The following is a 22,905-nucleotide window of genomic DNA, read 5'->3' as shown; positions in this document are numbered from 1 at the left end:
TTTTATTATTACGGGCGACTCCAGGGAGTCCTTAGACTCGTCAAGGAGGCCCTAAACATCATGTCCACACAGCTATACGACATTCTCACAGTATCTATCATATACCTTGCCTTGAACTCACTGTCATAACACACACACACACACAACAGACTCTGGCAGCTTATTCCACTCATTTACCACTCTAAAAGTAAAGAACCCAGCTCTAACCACACTCTTGTAAAGATTGTTTTGTAAAGATTGCAACTCATTTCAAGTGCTTAGATATGTAATAATTCCAAACAGTTCACATCAAGTGTGTCTCTGTTCAGAGTCAACTGTGACAACATTAATTGCGATAAAATCGTGTAGATTAATATTATAAGAGTAAGAAGAGTACTTTATGAGGTAGCATAAATTAATATTGAGTTAAGTTCACTCAAGGTGTGCTTTAAATTCAAATTTTATAAGAATGACCAGTAAGGTGTATTCAATTGTATTTAGATTTTAAGAGAAGAAATATAGGAGAATTAAACCCAATTTAGAAATATTTGTAACTATGAATTGTGGCTCGATTGTATAAATGTGCTAATGTGGATCAAGTAGTATACCAAGTATTCTTGATTTAATTAAATGCTTTGTGAACAACACACTGGATTGATTTTGTCAATGCACTAGCTCCAAAAATTCGAACCTGCATGTGATTGAGTAATGAAAAGTTGACTTAATCACTTAATTTAAGATACTATCTTAAATTAAGTGATTAAGTTCAAATCACAACTGATTTAAAATAAAGATTAGTAGAGAATAAGAACAATATCTGCTTTGTCTTCAGTTTAGAAACTTACAAACTTGCACTCAGTATGTAGTCAAACTGAAGCAGTCAAAAAAAAAAAATAATAAATTAGTTAGACTACAGAGTGTAAGCAAACAAGATATAGTGGAATGTAAAATGGCAGCAGCCAACAATTAAGGCAGTCGACATCTCACGACATTCAAAGCCTATAAGAAAACAGATTAAGACAAAGCAGGAAGCTTATAGATATATGATAGGATGTTGTATACTTATAGTAGTAGTAGTAATAATAATTGTTAATAGAAAGTTATTTTAATAGATCATATTAGGATAATATGAAGATTGCAGTTTGATTAAATAACAAAATACAACTCAAAAACCATAATGTAAGAAACACGTACAAAAACAGTCATATATTGCTTTGTTAATACACAAATGACCTGTGATAAACAGCTACTTATGGAAGTATACAAAACTTGAACAAGTACAGTTTCTGTTGTTCAGCATTTGGAACATGCTCACTCAGTCAACTCTCACTACAGCAAACAAACTTGTAGGACCACAGCAATAGTTTACCATGTGGAAAGGCTTATGTGTTCGTCGCACATGTTGATTGGATTTTAACGGTATAGATGCAAATACAAATTGATAAGAAAATAACTATTTATTAACTTAAATGTTAATATTTTGCTGGTATTATATCCAGTATCTTCAGAGCATACAAACAAAGTTTGTTACAGTAGCGAGACAACCACAATTCAGTGTAACAATGAGACTAGTATGAGTAATTGTAGCGTGCAACACAAAGACTAAAGTCCTAATTAGATGCCATCTAAGTTTAAAAAAAAAAAAAACAGACATTAATTTGGTCTTAGGATGACTGTCTCCCAAATCTTTGGTAGATTTATACAGCCATACTTGTTGAGGTTTGGAGTATGTTTGAAGTCTTATGTTTTTCCAGGAACAACCTCTCTGACTTGTAAAAGCTTCTATACATTCCTTTTGTTTGTTTTTTTTCAAATTGATCCTGTGTGCAGGGGTATCCAAAGCATGGTCTGCCAGACCAGACTTGCCATAGCAAAAGTAACGGATATATATATATATATATATATATATCCTAAAAAAAGAACTACAATATCTTAAATGGACCTTTAAAAGCAATGGCTACTCTTTAAAAAGTATCAACAAACAGTTATCCCACCATCAATGTAGCAACGAAGAGACACAGAATGACTCCAAAGGTTATATCTCCTTGCCATATATATCAGCACACTATCCAACAAACTGAGTAGAATCTTAAAGAAATTCAACATACAAATGTGCTTCTCGACTCTTCCAAAAATAAGATCAAGTTTCACCAACTGTAAACAATCTCACAACCTTCTACAATTTCCAGGTGTATACAAAGTCACATGTGAGTGCGGAAAACCTTACTATGGCCAAACAGAGAAATCTATTCTCCTATGTCTCGAGGAGCACCAGAGAGACATTGCTTATAAGAGAACCAGAGCAACTGCCCTGTCAGGCCATGTACTGTTTTCAATAACCACAAACAACGAAAGCCGCCAACATGAAGGAAATTGGACAACAACTTCAAACCTACACATTTGCCATGATGAGGTAGAATGCCACATTGTAGAGTCAAAAGAAATCAACTTTGACCCTCTTCATATGAACAATAATCTCAGCTATAATTTGCCTGACTCTTTCAGCTCTACTATCAGATACTGGAGATCACATGGTTCTACACACGCACAACAATAGAACTTTAACATGGACTATAGCTCAAGTTCATAATAACTGTAATTTACAGCCGAATATCATAACTTTATAATTGTATAGCTTTAGAGTGTCTCAATGTTTATTTCAGTGTCTTTTAATATCTTTCTATGTTCTTAACGCCTGATGAAGTCAATCTCGACGAAACATGTTGCATTTTCAAATAAATCTCAATTTATTATAATTCTCGGGTTTATAGTCAGTTTATATTGAAAATGAATATATATATATATATGTATATATTTTTTTTAGCTTTTTTTTTTTTTTTTTAAGCTATCAACACACTCTCAAACCAGAGACTAGGTTTGAGCCTCTCAAACCTAGTCTCTGGCTACACTATGTTGATGATGTGTTTGCTATTTGGCCACATGGCCTAGACACATTGAATACGTTTTTAGTGCATCTGAATAGACAGCACCCTAAAATCCACTTTACTAGAACTAGAAGCCAATGACTGTCTGCCCTTCCTGGACACACTTATCATCACACGTCTTCCAAAAGGTTCCTTATCATTCTCGGTTTATAGACCCACACATACAGGGAGATATTTACTCTTCTCAGCAATATGGTATCTTAAAAACACTAACCCATAGAGCTAGAGCAATTTGTTCCAATGACATTACTCTCACTGCTGAACTTTCTCACCTGCATCACACCTTCCTAACCAATGGCTATAATCCCCATAAGATAGATAACATAACTAAATGCTTCCCAAAAATCCTCCCCCCACTATCTACCACAGAAGACTACAACAAAACTATCATCATCCCATACGTTAAAGGCAATCTGGAAAGTTATCTAGGGTACTTAACAAACACCAACTACGCACTGTATTTAAACCTTATGTGAAATTGGCAACTCTCATCCATTCACCTAAGGCCAGATTCTCTCCTTCATCGCATACCCAGGAGTCTATGAAGTGCCTTATTCATGTCATCAAGCTTACTATGGACAGACAGGAAGAACTGTGGACATCCGCCTCGGTGAACACAAAAAATATATCCGGCACTTTCGTTATGGCAAGTTGGGTCTGGCAGATAATGCTTTGGATACCCTTGCACACAGGATTAATTGGAAAAAAAACAAACAAAAGTACTGCACAGAAGTTTTTATAAGTCAGAGAGGTTGTTCCTGGAATCAACAGAAGCCTTGAAACATACTCCAAACCTCAACAAGTATGGCTGTATAAATCTACCAAAGATTTGAGAGACAGTAATCCTGAGACCAAATTAATATCTGGGTCCAGTTTAAAATTTTTTTTAAAACTTAGATGTCATCTAATTAGGACTTTAGTCTTTGTGTTGCATGCCACAACTACTCATACTAGTCCCACTGTTACACTGGATTGTGGTTGTCTTGCTACTGTAACAAATTTTGTTTGTATGCTCTGAAGATGCTGGATATAATACCAGCAAAATATTAGCATTTAAGTTAATAAATAGTTATTTTCTTATCAATCTGTGTTCGCATCTATACTGTTAAAATCCAACCAACAGAAATAGTTTGTTACCATATAAGGTGTGCTATAGGGGATTTCTACAGGTAATTCACTATAAGAAATACAGAAAACAATGTGCCTTTACAGAGTTTGGGCAGCACTTTTTTGGTGTATATAATGGCATTTATTATAGTGATAGATTACTGTATTAAGTGAGAGGATATGTGAAAATATATGTATGCATAACATGTAAAAGATTTTTTTGTTATTGTTTTTGCATTCAGTTCTATATACTATATATTTCTAAAATGAGAAAAGTTTATATATATATATATATATATATATATATATATATATATTTAGCTGTTAGCTTACTTAGTGGCCAGGAGTTCATTGTTTTCCATAATTAAATTTTCAACTTCCTTCCCCATTCCTAAAAACATATAAATAAAATATGGGTCATAAACAAATAGGAGTAAAATACAAAGACAAAGGAATGATAATCCAAACACTATAATACACGGCATTTCTGAAAAGACTGCTTACATTAATCACATTTCTTTAATAAAATATGTGTTTTGCATGTTGGATTTCAATGCATGAAATTATGGTTATCTATGAAAATGTTGCACACCTACAATTAGAATGTTTTAGATTTTAATCACTGTTGCTGAAATTTCTTGTTTCGATTCTTTAAGCACAACAAGTGTTTCTGTAATTAATATCCTGCTATTTAAAAAAAAAAATAAGCATAATAATAAAAATGATTAGGCTGAGATCTGAAGAGTATGTTGGAAAGTACTGGACATATCAAAAATATGAAGAAAATCAATTTGAACAGAACTTAGATCATGAAAATGCTTCCATAAAAACATTCAGCATACTTTTCTTTGCAATTAAGCCCTATCCTACTACATCCTGGAAAAAGTCTCTTAAATAGTGACACTAATGTTTTAAAGAACACAGGGGAAATTGTTCCAGAAGAATATGGAGAAAATGGTCAATATTCATAGTATCATTATACAATATTGCTCTAACAGAAATATAACATAACATGCATACGAATATTCTGATTATTCATAACAATGAAGAATAACAATTTTTAACATTGCAAATATTTCAGCCTGAAATGCATTTTCACTGTTGAATTTACCGGTTTCTATTTTAATTATTTAATTTAATATTGAAAGTTTTTCCACTTGGTTATATCATAATTTAAAGATGCCAAGAAATTATATTCTTGGTATCATCCTTTATCCAAGAGCAAGCAAACAAAGTTTGTGCATGAAGTAACTTCATGACCAGGCAACTCGTATATAGAGGCTAATGACTTTACATCAATTGCCTTAGTATCCCATAATGCAATGCACATATCCTTACAGACATGTATAATGTCTGTAAGGATATAATAATTTCATGCATTATGGGAAGGGCAATTTCGACTTTTACTGAGGTCTCACCTGGTCTTGGATAGTGGTCCTTCCATTATAGACATGTATAATGCATAGCATTATACATATCTGTAAGGATATGTGCATTGCATTATGGGATACTAAGGCAATTGATGTGAAGTCATTAGCCTCTACATACAAGTTGTCCTGTTATGAAGTCACTTCATGTGCAAACTTTGCTTGAATGCACTTGGTTAAAAGATTAAACCAAGGGATCTTTATTTATTGTTTCATGATGTAATTACCTTGAATAACATTCTTGGAAAACCAGAAATGCACTTTCAGGCTAAGTATAATTAGAAAAAAATTAACACACAAAAAATAAAATAAAATAATAATAAATAATATTTCTGATTACCTTTCTCAGGCAGAATGAATATTTATGTGCAGTAAATGATTACAAACTCCTCTGATGGCATTCCCACTTTGTAATGGTAGGGCTTGCATGTACCAGTGACCCAGAGAGGAGAGAGCTATGCCAGTGGTAATATAGCTACCAACAGGACCTTCCACTCCCATTCCAAATACGTTAAAGAGTAGGGAACAGACCAGAACTCTGGTCCACTACACTGAGGGTTGTATGATGGGCTGACTACCTCTCTAATGTAAAAAACCTGTGAGTTACAAAACTATGGACTAGGTTTTTTAAAAAGTAGGCTGTTCACAATAGCAACCAACTGAAACCGACTAAGGCTTCAAAAATTGGAAAATGAAATACAAAAACCTTTTTTTAAATCTAAATAATACAAATTACAATATTCAGATCTTGGCAATATTAGAAACCAGATGGTCGGGTTAAGAAAACCTACAGGAAACTAAAAACAATATTCTTTAGTGAAACATATAATGACAGATATGAAAATGGTGTGGGTTTTTTTGGTGCATAACATCTTCTCATATATAAAATCTTTCATGCCAGCAGACAATTGAATATTATATCTACACCCACAAAAGAACCGCATCAAAAATAAATTTTATGAATAACTAGACAGGATATATGATTCTTTACCTGGGCAGTGTACAAAATTAGTTATGGGGAGTTTGATGTTAAACAGGAAAGAAGGAAATAGATTAACAACAGGTCCACATAGTGTATACATAACATTAGCAATGATAATAGGATTAGGGCTTTCCCAGAAGATATATCCATAAACAACCTTGGTTCTCCTCAGATGGAACAGTAAGCAAACAAATGGACCATATAATGATAAACAATAAGCATAAGACATATAAGAAACATTGATCAATATCTGGTAATAACACATTTCAAGTTAATATTTTATGTCAAATGGAGAAATGGTACCAGAAATAGAAATACTAACTGATACAATATCAAAAGGTATGAGGATGTAAACATACAATGGCAGTATGGAATTTTTATTCATTTTTGTAGCACAAGGTTTATCAAGTGAGAAAGAGATGGTTAATGTATTATCATCAGCAGACCTATGAATTGAATTTGCAGTCAAGGCTGTTGATATACAGATGATAGGGGTTAAGGATTTTTGATATAGGAATCCAAAACAAAAGGTTAATCATCACCATTATGTATAACATGTGACCTGAAAGAAAGCTTCAAGTCAAGCTGTGAGAATAAAAATACAACAAAGCTTACTTAATAGGCCTTAATATACCAGTGCTAATTAAATATTGTTAAAGATGGCAAACGCACTCTTCACAGTAATTCTTTAGTGAAGATCTGTTGCTCTTTTTCTACTTGCTTCTATTCCGTGAAATGGAACAAGCTCTTGATGGAAGCAGACAAAAATCACAATGTTGTATAGAAGGAATCAGGATGGAGTAAATGTCTATTAAGGAAGGCTGGCATAATGAAAATATCTCTGTTTTGGTAAGTGGAGCTGTTTAGAATTATTCACTGAACTAAGATCTATGACCTAAGAACTGTCATGCCTGTGAACTATGTGCTAAAACTGATGTCTATTTTGCAAAACATTATTATTATTATTATTAGACACCTCCAGGGAGTTCAAAGACTCATCGAGGGAGGGCACCTGCTCTACAACTCTGTCTCTGCCACTCAATCCACCAACTGACTGCAACTATGCCATCACCATCTTCTGCCGACCACCATCACCACCAGTAGTATTTCCAAAGACAATCACAAACATCCATGCCAAAGGCGGGATTTGAATCCGCAGCCTTTTGGCTGGAGAGTGGATACGAGTGGTTAGCATATCCCTAAGGTAAAATATACCTAAGGTATTAAAAATACTGATGCTTTAGTCCAAGAACAGTTAACTGGCCTATATTCAATTCATCTATAATCCCCCCCCTCTCTCTCTCTCTCTCTCACACACACACACACACACACACACTTCAGATGTGACACTACAACCCTCCTTACTGGAGATTGAAGTAACTTAAAAAAAAAAAAGTTCTATGCCTATTCTCTCTAGAATATAGTTTTAAAAATTATATAAACCTTCAAAAATATCTAAACATTCATAGCACTACAGCTGACAGTAAATTTGTAGGGACCACAGGAATAGTTTGTTATAGCAAATTTCCTTTAGCATGGTACTGCCTATGAGTTCATTTGAGATTTTTCAGCAGTTTGTTATAATGGTGTCTGCTATAGCAAAAGATGACTGTAATGTACTACAATTATACAGTCTTTCAGAGGATTCTCACTCACTCACTCACACTCACACACACACACACACACACACACACAGATTTAATTGCCCATCTCTGTGCTACTCTTCGGTGGAGCAAGAACAATCTCGGTGCAAACAGAACAGTCAGTTAATTGACTGTTAATTCACAAATGATGTACCAAGATAGCAGATATAAAATTTCAATAATTATTAAGTTATTAAACTTGGTTTTTGTTATTATATAAGTTTTGCATGTTTACTCTCTGAAGTGTCCTGTCATTTTTCTTAGCTAAAAAAAAATCTCGTTTATCTCCCCTTACCTTTGATGATACCTATATCTTCCAATAAGATCAGATTTCTTTTCTTGGGATAATATTCACTTCTGGTCCTGCCTGACACATAAATACTGCATCTGTAACACCCATCAGTAACATCAGTCTTCTGAAATTTCAGTTTTCATCCACTCCATATATATTACATCTCTCCTGAACTGCTGCTAGTTTCATACAAATCATAACTAAATCCTGTGTCAGAATACTGCTCTTACAATTGAGATGGTGCACCTAAAATTTGTGATACCTTCCAGAGTCAACTAAGTGATAACCAATCTCCATTATATGGAATGTCTCCTTTGCTTACACCTTTCTTTTAAATTTATATAAATGTAAGCACTAATGTTAAACATCCATACATAATCCAACTACAAAAATCTTCCCAAAACAATTTTTTCTCCTCTTCTTCTGATCACACAGTTATTATGGTGGTGGCTGGTAGATGGTGTTATGTTGACAGACATTTTGGAATTGGAGGATTATGTAGGGGAGATGGTGAATCATGTCTAGCAGAGCAGTGTGCCCTTTCATGATGAGTGTTCCATGGTCTCCTTGGAGATGTAACATAATAATAATACTAATAATAAAAAATTGAAACAATGCATTTTTTATGGCTGCCACCCATGAAAAGGTAGAAATGTGTAGTGCATTATTATCATGGGTGAGTTCTATTTTTATTAATTTTATTTGTCTGTTTATTTTATTTATTGCTCTGTGTGTGTGTGTGTGTGTGTGTGTGTGTGTGTGTGTGTGTGTGTGTGTGTGTGTGTGTGTGTGTGTGTGTGTGTGTGTGTGTGTGTGTGTGTGTGTGTGTGTGCGTGTGTTTAATGCATGTTACATAATCCAGGAATACCTCTGGCCTCCAATAAGACAATTATAAACATCCACGTGTCCACAATGGGATTCAAACCTGTAACCTATTGGTTGGAGAATGGGTATGCTAACCACTTGTCCAACCAAACTAACAAATATATTTAAAATGCTATATTTCTGCTTTTCTCTTTTTTGAAATAGGTTTGATGTCCAGAGTTTTATTTATGCAAAAGTTTAAATTCTTGGAAAATTAAACTAGGTTAAATTCAATAATAATGAACTCAAACTAAACCTGCCATATCTCTAACATTAACTACTTAACAAATTCATTGTTCTGATGTTAATTATCACTGATATTTATTTTAAATGAGAATAAATTTCAGAAGAATAAGCTATTGTGGATTTGAATGAGCATAACTCATGACAGATTTCAATACAACTAAAATATTTTAAACTATTTTGTGAATTTGAATACAGAAGGATTTATATTCTCAAATACATCATGAAAATTTAGCATAAGTGTTAAGTGATTATTTCTCATTTAAAAAGAAACAAAGATGTGCTTACCAAAAAAGTTGTCAGTAACTATTAAGTGGCAGCAGGATGGCATTGATAAAGAAAGAATACAAAGATGTTAGAGCAAAATATAACTTAAAATAAAAAAGAACACTTACCATGCACTATAAGCAAAGAGATTATAACAACCTAACTGCAACAACACAAAGAGCAAATAGCACTATGCATGCAAATGAATAAGATTATTTTAACATGCATATCTAGCAACTTTACTATAAACAGTTTATATTGTGTTTTAGATATACACACACATAGAGGAACTAACACTTTTTTCAAATTTCATAGATTATCATTTTTTTTTTTTCTTCAGACATAGTAATCTACTATTAATCCAACCACATTTGGAAAACAATTTGCTCTAATAACTGAAGTACAATTACATACTAGAAGTCAACTGACATGCAAGGGTCAGTTAATTAAAGTGCTGTTGTTTTGAACATCAGATAAACATAAAATTCTTGAGATAAGCAGTAAATTGCTGCTTACAAATGACTATAACAGATATTATAATCTTAATAATCATGAGTTCCCACCGATTAATCCTTCCTTTACGTGAGTATCTTTTAAACATTCATATGAGTTAATTTTCATTAATCATCATAATTTTGAATCAATTTACAGTACCCTTATGAGTAGAGAAAACGTCTCAGCCCATTATTCATATTCATTGTAATTTAAGTGAGGTCCTGAAAATGCATAATATAGAAAAATTTGCATAACAGAAGACATTAAAAATGCCAATTACTGAATATGTTTAACATCAGTTTAGATTTTTTAGCCTTGGGCTGATGATGCTTACACTTGCCATTTACTATGTTAGCAGCCAGAGCTTCTGTAGCCTTAGTAGTAATATGAATGATGCCTTTTGAATGAAAAGACTTCGGTTTGAATCTTAGAGCATAAGAAAAACCTTTATAACTTTCTCAAATGAAAGTGAGTAGAGTTCTTCCCTCCAGCAAAATGGTAAAACTAGCCAGAAAAACATGCAATTAATAGACATAATATAATGACTTCATAGCCTTGCTTCAGCCATAATTCTAACAACTCAATTACTTTAGATCACTAGTGCTCACTTTGACAATCTTGAGCCTCTCTCTTGCTATAAACAAATATAATTTAAATATTGAAATGATCATAATAATTTAAGATTTTTATTTTTGCAAATAACATGTAGCTTTGTGAGTTTACTTACTAGAAGGCTTCTGTGTGTGCTATTCAAGAGGGAAAAAAATTGCCCCCCCCACAAATATATATATATATATATATATACACACAATATATGAATATTTAGTTAATTACTAAATAAAGACAACATATATAATGAAGTTCAATAATTACAGGTCAAATTATCCTTAAAACTTTCAATATTTCCTTTGGGGAAATCTAATCATTCTTAACTTCCTGAATTTCAGGGGGGGGGGGGGGGAATTGGAAATCCAGTAAAATTGAGTATTACATTTAAATCTTTAATTCACCACGAAATTCAGGAAGTTAAGAATGATGACAAGTCTTAGATATTAGACCCTTTCATAAAATAGCAGTGAAAAATTATCTATAATTTTTCACTGTACAAAATAACATATGAAATTACTAGATGCACAGTATTAGAGAAGACAACAGAATGAAAGTAAGATGTATGCATTGTGTATTGCATTACACATAGAATTTTAATTTATTTATTTTTGATTAATGTGGATCCCACCAGATTAAAAGCTATAGTACATAATTACCATGGCAGGTCATGGGGGTTTTATACATTTTTTGTATTTCTTTTCTTTATATATATATATATAATCCAGGAATCCTGGATGTGAGACTTGGAACCTAAAGAAGTCTGATATGAAAAGGATGGCTGCTTTTGAGATGTGATGCTACAGAAGGCTGTTGAAGATATCATACACTGAAATGTGGACAAATAGATGGGTGCTAAAAAAGATTAGTAAAACTTGAAGGCTCCTTTAGGATATTAACAGAAGAAAGCTGTAATACTTTTGCACAAATTGAAAGGATGGATGGAGAGGTTCTCAAAACAGGAATATTATTATTATTATTATTTGACACCTCCAGGGAGTCCAAAGACTCATCAGGGAGAGTGTGCCAACAGCATCGAACGATTGGTCCCCTTCCAACTACTAACCGCGCTCAAACTTACCTAACTGAGCTATTAGTAGCAGAGGCTCTACCAATCGACCAACCTTTGCCGGCAGGTAAAGGTTGGTCGATTGGTAGAGCCTCTGCTATAGAAGGTAAACTATACCAATAGTATATTGGCATAGTTTATATACCAATTTCTATACCAATATGCATTGGTATAGAAGGTAAAGTTCCTGGGAAAAAAAAGGGGTAGACCATCAATGAGATGGAAGGATGGATGGTGTTTCCAGAGTGACTGATCTGCAGATAGTTGAAGCTTCTAAAACGCATAGAATAGAACAAACCATAGAGGAGTGGTGTGGATCATCACTGAGCAATTGAGTGACCATATGGCATTTGATTTCCATTGAGACTAAACCTGGAACTTTTTCATGCAACATGAAGTCTCCAATAAGCAGTGACCTCATACTAGGCAGTGAAATTCATCTCTCACCTAAAGACAATCACAAACAACCATGCCCACAGTGGGATTCAGCAGCCTAAGGGTTGAAGATCAGATATGCTAACCATTTAGAAAACCTGGCAGGCAGAATATGCAAGACTAAAGCCAATAAACAATGCAATTGGCTACATCCCAAACTGTCACCCCATTCTATCCTATTCTTATTTATTCAGCTTCCTGATGGAAATATTGGATACTCAGACAGGATATTTAGTGGGGTATTGCTACAAGCCAAGGAGAACAGGGGGGTGGGGAGCAGGTGGTGTTTAGGCAGTTGAGCTTGACAAGTGCAAGAAGAATGATTGTTACGGGAGATTTTAACTACAGCAGTATAAGCTGGGAAGAGGAAAAATGCACTTATTAATAACAGAATGGAATTTCTAGAATTCTTGAGGAACAAATGTCTTAAGCAACATGCAATATAGAGGGAACAAGAGATTCAAGAGTCTTGGAATTCGTCACAGCATCAGAAGAGCTGATAATAACTGAGACGGCACCCACTCCCCACAGATGGAGAGAGTGACTATGTGGTTTTGACTTGGAAGATGAATGGACGTTGCAGGAACATCAAAGAAAATGGAACTTATGTGGAATTATAAGGCAGGTGATTATAAAAGTCTTAGATATCAATTTGGGGCAGTTCCATGGAGGGGTGGAATTGGAAGGCTGGGATATCATTAATGCTTGGGAAATTGTAAAGGAATATTTGTTAGTAGCAGTAGTAAGCTATATTCCACAAGTGAAGAAGAGAACACAATTTGGTGTAAAGTGGATGACAAACAACATCAAACAGGAACTGCAAAAGAGATTATGGAAGAGATATAAGGAGAGGGATGGAGAGCAGAATATAAGATGAAGAATATAAGACTCAGGCCAGGAGAGCGACTAGTATGGTGTGGAATGCAAAACTGGAATATGAGAAGAGATTGGGCATTAAGATCCAAAGAAAATCATAGGGAATATTTTAGCTATGTGCCCAGTAGGAGGAGAAATGATTGTGGAAGATTGACATTGTGGGATAAAAATGGGAATAGAGTGACTGATGCAGAGGACATAGTGGAGTTATTCAATGACCACTTTATTGAAGTATTTCATCCTGGAGGAGGTTTTAATACTAGAGGGATAGGGCAGGTTCAAAGTTTAGAGGTGCAAGAGGAGAGTGTGTTCCAAATACTGAGTACTCTGGATGTCAGTAAAGTTGTGCAACTGGATGGTATTTCGCCACGGGTTTTAAGTGCATGTGCTAAAGAATTGACAGCTCTGTTGACCTGGCTTTTCAATGAAAGTCTGGCTATGGAAAAGGTAACAATGGAATGGAAGGATGGTATGATAGTGCCATTGCATAAGGGTGGTAGCAGACTGGAAGTGTCTAATTATACTAATATCTCACTAATATTATACTAATACCTCACTAATATCTCCAAGACCTTAACATCAGTAGATGTTAAGGTCTTGGAGAAATTAGTGAGGGATCATATACAGCATTGGGAAGATGAGTGTAATGTTATCTGTGACAATCAACATGGATTTGTTAAGGGGCACTCTTGCTTTAGTAATGTGATTGCCTTTTATAATAAAGTGACAAGAGCAGTTGATGAGGGAAAGGCATATACTACCATTTTTTTGGATTTTGCAAAGGCATTTGACAGGGTGTCACATGATAAGCTGATAATTAAGTTGCAGCACATGGGTTTAAATTTCGGGTTAGTCAAATGGATTGAGGATTGGCTGACTGACTGATAGGTATCAGAGAGTTGTGTATGGTGGGGCAGTTTCAAGGAGACAGAAGGTTACAAGTGAAATTCCACAGGGCTCAATACTGGGACCTGTATTGTTTAACCTTTATATCAATGACATTGTCAATGGATTGGAAGGGGATATTCAGTTGTTTGCATATGATGTGAAGCTGGGCAGGGTTATTAGTAATAGTGCAGATGCGGCAGCCCTGAAAGAGGATTTGAAAAAACTAGACAGATGGGCAAATGGACCGCGCAGTTAGCCTAGTGGCTTTGCGCTTCGCAACCATATGCCTGGGGAAGGAGTGTCCCAGGTTCGATTCCCATTGTAGACGTGAGGAATTTGAGGATCTTCCTCAGGCATAGCCAGTCTTGGACGCAGTCAGTAGGGTTTTTTCCGCCAGTTTATCTGGTGTTTTTCATCCCTCAAGCAGACAAACCGGCCCCCTGAACATAAGCCTCTACAGTCAAAAATATATCCCCCCCCAGCGGCAGACGGGTTGGTTGGGAGTAGTACTAACAAGAAGTCGCATCTAAATAACACGCGGACCCTGCATAGGAAGCGGGAATAACGCGTAGAAGAAGAAGAAGAAGACAGATGGGCGAATGAATAGGGATGTCAGTTTAATGCAGCAAAATGTAAAGTCTTGAAGTTTGGGATCCATCAATGGGAGGATGTGTACTCGATTGGAGAAGCTGTACTGGAGGAAGTAGGGGAGATAAGAGATCTGGGGGTGATGATTAATAGAAAACTGAAATTCAGGGAGCATATTGCAAAGGTGGTGAAGGTAAGACAGAGGATTGCTGCAATACTGAGAAGGACGCTGACCTAAAATATAAAAGTGATAAAAGAGTTATCATTCAGTTGTATAAAACTCTGATCAGACGGCACTTAGACTATTATTCTCAAATTTCATCCCCAGGATTTGAAAGGGATAAATTTACTGTAGAAAGGGTACAGAGGCAGATAACAAAGATGGTTTCAGGACTATAATGTTAGTTATGAGGATCAGCTGAGGAAGTGTGGATTGCAGAGTTTGGTGGATAGAAGAAGGAGAGATGATATGATCGAGACTTTTAAACTGTTGAGAGGCAGTTACAGGGTTGACACTGGGGAGTTCTTTCACTTGGTGGAACAACGGGAAGGAGTGATGGCAAGGGGGGGGGGGGGATCCCTGGAAGTTATGAAAGGAAGCTGTAAGCAATAGAGTGGTTTCTTTGCGTGGAGGGTTGTTGATCAGTGGAATGCATTGCCTGATAGAGTGGTGAGAGCAAGAATGGTCAATGAGTTCAAGGAGTATGAATGACTTTGTGTTTCCTAGGAAGGTCCTACATGATGAGTCTCTTGACTCCATGGAGGCCTGAATAATAATAATAATAAGTTGAACAAAGCAGAATAAAGTATTTCCTTATCCATCCAATTTTCATCTATCCTTAGATACGTTGAGTTCTCTAATTAGGGATTTTAGGCAGTTTTTGCAACCAGGTTTCCATTCCTTTGCTGTATCCCTCTAAGGGTAAGTATTTTATATCAAAGCTGAATAAAGTATTTATTAAAGTAAGTATTTTATAACAAAGCAGAATAAAGTATTTCCTTATCCATTCAATTTTCATCTATCCTTAGATATGCTGAGTTCTCCAATTAGGGATTTTCGGCAGTTTTTGCAGCCAGGTTGCCATTTCTTTGCTGTATCCCTCTAAGGGTAAGTATTTTATATCTGTAGATATGTGAGTTCACAGGGCTGGTTTGCCTATTCTGAACGATGAAAAACCTGAGTTTCTGGGAGGAAAACCTCCACCTCTTTACAAGACTGGATAACTCACCTTTAATTGAAAAGCTCTGATAAAGGTTTCTTGCATTAGATGCATCTAAAGAGATGCATCGAAATCAACTGAGCTACACTATCTGAGCTACACTATGGAAAGTATTTTCTTATCTTAGTTTTATTCTAATTACTGCTAAAAAAACTTGTTTTTGTAACAACTTAATAAAGGGTTTATACAATCTAAGTATCCTGATATGCATACATATTTTGACTTGTTACTTTATATAAAAAAAATAAATAAAAACACATTTATTCTATAGTATCACAAAATTTGGATAATACACAAACATAGAAACAAAAACTAAAGTATGGGGGGGGGGGGCTGAAAGTGAGCATTTAAAGTAAGAATGGACAGAGGGACAGAATAAGATCAGACATTAAACCTTAATACAAGTACAGCATTTGCTCATGGTTCAAAACTGCAGTGGGTAAATTATCAGAACTCTTCATTTCCCATTTGAATCTGACTAAGTAATACCATACCTTTCCCTGACATTTTTTATTATGAATATGAGGACAACATTCACTAAGTTTCTATCAACAGTCTTTCCATATACCAAGGTATAGTATATGGAAAAGTATGGTAGACATTCAAATAATACAGCTCATTCATCACCCTGGTTGTCAGCATATAAACTCTCCAGCCAGAAAGCTGAGGGTTCAAAATCCTGCCATTGGCATGGATGTCCTTCATTCATTCATACAAATGCATACAAGGAAAAAAGCCAGGATAATACACCGTAGCAAATACAGATATGAAAGGCTTTTCATAGAATCAGCTTCAGCCCTAAGAAACGAGCCAAACCTCAACAAATTTAGCTGCATGAGACTTCCTCAAATTTGGGAAACCTACATCAGAAGACCTTCAGCCCAATCGCCCAAGAATACCAACATTGCCTGCTAGAGGGCACCATCAGGACTTGAGGAGAAATAATAGCTTCATTCTTCTTACTCATTTATTGTTTTTGCTGTGCCTGCATGCACGTATCTTGTACCTAAGTTCTTGAAAATGGCAGCGTGACGTTGCCGAAATATAGAAATATATTAAAATTTATTTTAATGTATATCCTAGTACGTTGTAATTTCCTGAAATAATATAGTGAAAAAAGCAACATATACATTCTCCAAAGATAGACTGAATCACCATAGGAAAAGTAGACACAATCCTCACCACATTGAGGGAGGGGGGGGGGGCTTTCTTCAGCAGTAAGAGAGCAGCACCTCACCTCATTAAATCGACTCAGTTTCATACTACTCTACAACATGAAGAGAAATCAGGCTATAAATTTACTTAGGTAACTTTAAAAAAAATTAACATCAGCTCTTTCTACTAAAACTATCCTGGAACTGAAAAATCATGGAAACTATTAAAATGGTTGTATACTCAACAGTCTTTAAATGCCTATAAATTCATAACCTTACATAAAGTTCCTCCCCCCCTCCTCCAAGGTCAGTATCCCTATAGATCAACCAACATTCCTCTTAAACCACGTATAATGCACTTTAACCAAAGCTAAAATTTACAAACCCACCATTTTACGGAATACCACCAACCACCTAAGAAAATAACAGTTTCTCTCTGAGAAAATAACAAAGTTCTCAAATGTGTGTTTAAATATTCTGAACATCAGATCATATTCAGCATGAATACAAAAAACAGACAACTTAATAAGAAAGATTCCACTCTTACACAAATGTATCAAGAGACAGCTGATTCTCAGATCTTCTGAGCAAAGACAATCAGATATACGGAATATTGCATCCTGGTTGGCAGTAATAACTTGTATATGGAATTGTCTTTGATCAGCAGAGCTGAGAATCAAGAAATATTTCAAGGGTGCAAATCTTTGATATGATGCCTGATTCTCAGATTTGCTGAAAATAGACCTCCATCTTTACTATCCCTTCCCTCAAAAAGGAAATCAAAGGAAACAAAACAAAAAACCATGCAAACAGCAATACTGAAATGGTATTAAGGGATAAACTAGATTGAGAGCTTGTGGATTGTAGAGATTGGTTGATAGGCGAAGAAGAGGGGATATGATAGAAACATTTAAATTACTGAAAGGTTTTTATAGGATTGATGCAGGGGAAATGTTTCAGCTGTGTGATAGTGATGGAAGAACAAGAGGTCATCTCTGGAAATTAAAGAAGAGTGTGGTTAACAAAGGTGTCAGAACAAGGTTTTTTGCCTGGAGGGTGGTGAACGAGTGGAATTCATTGCCTGACTTAGTTGTGAGCTCTTCGTCTGTAAATGAATTCAAGAAGAGACATGACAGATATTGTTTTGCTAGTTTGGGTCTCCCGTGATGAGTCTACTGACTCCATGGAGATACCTATAATAATAATAATAATAATAATAATAACTAAGGTGAATCTACCAAAGATAAATGTGTACTGGGACTCTTCCCCCGCCTCTTCCATATATGGACACTGGAGGACATCATGTACGTATAAACCAATCTTCGAAACTAAACAGAATAACATCAATACAACTACAATCATATTCTATCACAAGCCAGTGAAGTGTTATACTCCTTTATTTCCTAACTCTTCACACAACAACCTAAAACACTTACTTCCTTCTTCAACTTTCATTCCATCCCTTATTCTGGTCCTTTGTTCATATCTTGCTTGAAAATCTCTGAACAGTGCTTGGAGCATTTCAGTATTAGTATTATTATCCAGGCCTCCATGGAGTCAAAGGACTCATCGTGGGAGGTCGTTTTTAGGAAACACAAAGCTTATCATACCACTCCTTGAACCCATTGACTGTTCCTGCTCCAACCACTCTCTCAGGCAATGTCACCCAAGGTTCAACCACCCTCATGCAAAGAAACCACTCCTCATCCTCTTGCGCACAGCCTCCTTTCGTAACTTCCAGGGATGGCCTCTTTGTCATCGCTCCTTCCCACCATTCCACCAAGTGAAAGAACTCTCCAATGTCTACCCTGTAACTGCTTCTCAACAGTTTAAAAGTCTCAATCATATCACCTCTCTTTCTTCTATCCACCAAACTCTGCAGTCCACACTCCCTCAGTCGATCCTCATAACTATCATTGTACAGTCCTGAAACCATCTTTGTTATCCGCCTCTGTACCCTTTCCACAGTCAATTTATCCCCTTCAAATCCTGGGGACCAAATCTGAGAACAATAGTCTAAGTGTGGTCTGATCAGGGTCTTATACAACGGAATGATAACTCTTTTATCTCTGCAGGTCAGTATCCTTCTCAGTATTGCAGCAATCCTCTGAGTTACCCTCACCACCTTTGCAATATGCTCTCTGAATTTCAGTTTTCTATCAATCATCACCCCAAGATCTCTTAACCCCCCTACCTCCTCCAGTACAGCTCCTCCAATCGAGTATTCATTTGCCCATCTGTCTAGTTTTTTCAAATCCTCTTTCAGGGCTGCCGCATCTGCACTATTACTGATAACCCTTCCCAGCTTCACATCATCTGCAAACAACTGAACATCCCCTTGCAATCCATTGACAATATCATTGATATAAAGGTGGAACAATGCAGGTCCCAGTACTGAGCCCTGTGGAACCCCACTTGTAACCTTCTGCTTCCTTGATATTGCCCCGCCATACAGAACTCTCTGATACCTATCAGTCAGTCAGCCAATCCTGAATCCATTTGACTAACCCATGTGCTGCAACTTAATTATCAGCTTATCATGTGGCACCCTGTCAAACGCCTTTGCAAAATAAAAATAAAAAATGGCAGTATATGCCTTTCCCTCATCAACTGCTCGTCACTTTATTATAAAAGGCAATCATATTAATAAAACAAGAGTGCCCCTTAATAAATCCATGTTGATTCTCACAGATAACATTACCCTCATCTGCCCAACTCTGTATATAGTCCCTCACTAATTTCTCCAAGACCTTAACAACTATTGATGACACACACAAACAGGCCAATAATTAGACACTTCCAGTCTGATACTGCCCCTATGCAGCGGCACTATCTTACCTTCCTTCCATCCCCTGGGTATCTTTCCCATAGCCAGATTTTTATTGAAAAGCCAGGTCAACAGAGCTGTCAGTTCTTTAGCACATTCTCTCAAAACCCGTGGTGAAATACCATCCAGTCCAACAGCTTTATTGGTATCCAGAGTACTCAGTATTTGGAACACACTCTCCTCTTGCACCTCTAAACCCTGAACCTGCCCTATCCCTCTAGTATTAAAACCTCCAAGAAAGTGCTCAGTGAACAACTCCACTATGTCCTCTGCATCAGTCACTCTACTCCCATTTTTATCCCACAATGTCATTCTTCCAGAATCGTTTCTCTGCCTACTGGCCACATAGCTAAAAAATTCCCTAGGATTTTCTTTGGATCTTAGTGCCAATCTCTTCTCATATTCCAGTTTTGCCTTCCTTACCATTCTGGTCACTCTCCTGGCCTGCATCTTATATTCTTCATGTATCTGTCCTCCATCCCTTTCCTTATATCTCTTCCATAATCTCTTTTTCAACTGCAGTCCCCGTTTGATATCGTTTGTCATCCACTTTACACCAAATTGTGTCCCCTTCTTCACCTGTGGAATACAGCTTACTATTGCTGCTAACAAATATTCTTTAACAATTTCACAAGCACTGATGATATCCTGGCTTTCCAATTCTGCTCTCCATGGAACTGCCCCTAGTTGATACCTAAGACTATTATAATCACCCACCTTATAATTCCACATATGTTCCCTTTTCTTTGATACACCGGCATGTCTGTTCATCTTCCAAGTGAAAACCACATGGTCACTCTCTCTCCAACTGCTGGGAGAGATGTTATCTCACTTATTATCAGCTCTTCTGATGCTATTACTAAATCCAAAACTCTTGAACCTCTTGTTCCCTCTATTACATGCTGCCGAAGACATTTGTCCCTTAAGAATTCCAGAAATTCTATTACTACTTGCATTTTCCTCTTCCCAGCTTATACTGCTGTAGTTAAAATCTCCCATAACAATCATTCTTCTTGCACTTGCCAAGCTCAACTGCCTAAACATCTCCTGGTCCTCACCCTCTGTGCTCCCTGGTCTATAGCAACACCCCACTAAATATACTGTCTTGGCCACTTCTACCTCACACCATATGCTTTCAAAACCATTTGTGCCACTGCCTTCCAAAGCCTCCATTCTTAGAGGACATAAGTCATCACTTATCATAAGCAGTACTCCACCACCATGTTTTTGTTTCCTATCCTGCCGAAAAATGCTGTACCCTGCCACTTCAATTCCAGTTATTATATCATCCTCCGTCAACACACGTCTCAGAGATCCCAATAATCTTTGGCCAGGTTGATGCTATCAGCATCTCCAATTCATCTCCTTTATTTCGGATACTCCTGGCATTAGTATAGTACAGATTTTCAACTGGTGTGCCGCGAGATTTATGAAAACAAATTAATTGAAAGAAATAATATCGTAATTTGCACATTTATTTATTAGTGTCTGGTCTTCCCTCTTCTTGTGTGTATAAATCAATCAAAATTATGCCTATTTTTTGCCAGATCATCTTAAAAAAAATTAAAATATATTTTTAGTGTATTGCAGAATTTTAATAATTAGTCTAGGTGTGCCATATTATGGAAAAGGTTGAAAATCACTGGTATAGAGCATAAAAATGCCACTGCTTCTATACTTGTCATTGTCCCCTCTCGACCCCCCCCTGGACTCAATGTTACCTGATGTCGTCCCCCTTCCCCCAAGAGGCCACTGCTGCTACCATCCACCCTGGGAATTCTAGTTTCCCTGCATTGACACACTGAAAACAGAAAACATTCAGAAAACAGCAATCTTTCCAGATGCCTTTTAACAAGAATAAAACTGATTTTGTGCACCATCAGCAGGAAAGGTCATGGCATCGGTGTTTACTGATGCTAAAGGTATTTTGTTTATTAATCTTGAAAAAGGTACAACAGTAACTGGGGAATATTATTCCAATCTTTAAACCAGACTAGACAGAAAAATTCGTGAGAAAAATCCAGGTTTGCAGAAGAAAAAATCATCTTTCATCAGGACAATACAGCTGCCCCCAAAGACATTGTTTTGGCAATGGGAAAATTATGGGATCTGCACTATGAATTGTTGGAACATCCACCCTATTCCCTAGATTTGGCTCCCTCTGATTTCTATCTCTTCCCAAAACTAAAACTCTATCTCACTGGTCAGCAGCGTTTTTCTTCAAATCAAGATTCATTGTTAGGTCGAGAACTTTTCAGACCACCCTCATTTACCTGTCTTCAGTTTTTTATGTCACTTTTACCATCTATGATTCTTTTTATAGTACTTTCTTCCATTTCCAAGCTTTTATTTTATCGATTCCAAAACATTTTGGCTCTATCATATTTAGTATTATTATTATCATCATCAGAAACATCCAGGGAATCAAGGACTCATTGAGGGAGGCCATATATCACCCACAACAGCTGTCACATTCTCTTTTAAACTCATTCACACTAAATGTACTCAGCACTTCAACAGGCAAACTATTCCAATTACTGTGCTGTGAGAGAAAAATTTACTCTCAACCCCTTCTTATCTTCACACAAGCTTCCACAGAAGCACTTCCCCTTGTTCTGTCACCACCTTTCATATTATGAAAAATTGGATCAACTAGTATCCAATAACACCCATTCAAAAAAAATTTATAGGCCTCTGTCATATCACCTCCCCCATTTCTCCCGTTTACCAGTGTCTGTAATCCACATGCTCTCAATCTGTCCTCATAATTAACATTAGACAATACTGATACCATTTTTGTAACTCTTCTTTGCACGTTTCCACAGATTCTTTCTTAGAAATCAGGAGACCAAATCTGCACACTTCAAGGTGATTGCATTAAAGACTTGTAAAAAAAAAAGACAAATGACTTTCTTATATGTCAATGTTCATTTCAGCATCACAAGTATCTGCTGAGTTGTATTTGCAATTTTTGTTATGTGACCTTTGAACTTCCTAT

The 22,905-nt window shown here is 36.2% G+C and overlaps 1 protein-coding gene across 8 annotated transcripts in view; it reads right to left on the bottom strand.

Annotated features, from left to right (window-relative positions):
- Positions 1-22,905, bottom strand: part of LOC150105717 (C-Jun-amino-terminal kinase-interacting protein 4-like) — a 615,637-nt gene that overhangs the window by 383,989 nt on the left and 208,743 nt on the right. For 5 of the 8 annotated variants that reach the window (XM_090394309.1, XM_090394311.1, XM_090394313.1 and 2 more), the window contains 2 exons: positions 9,771-9,788; positions 4,365-4,422 (listed from right to left, as the gene is read on the bottom strand). In XM_090394309.1, the coding sequence (XP_090250435.1) occupies positions 4,365-4,422; positions 9,771-9,788 (76 nt within the window). The remainder of the gene's footprint in view (positions 1-4,364; positions 4,423-9,770; positions 9,789-22,905) is intronic. The other 3 variants (XM_090394312.1, XM_090394317.1, XM_090394314.1) reach the window with 1 other exon arrangement.

The sequence above is a fragment of the Typopeltis vanoorti genome, chromosome 6, assembly GCF_054136105.1.
Source record: "Typopeltis vanoorti isolate ZY-2024b chromosome 6, IOZ_Tvanoo_1.0, whole genome shotgun sequence".
Taxonomy (NCBI): domain Eukaryota; kingdom Metazoa; phylum Arthropoda; class Arachnida; order Uropygi; family Thelyphonidae; genus Typopeltis; species Typopeltis vanoorti.
Note: the sequence above shows the minus strand (reverse complement) of the source record. Positions and strands in the feature narration are given on the sequence as shown.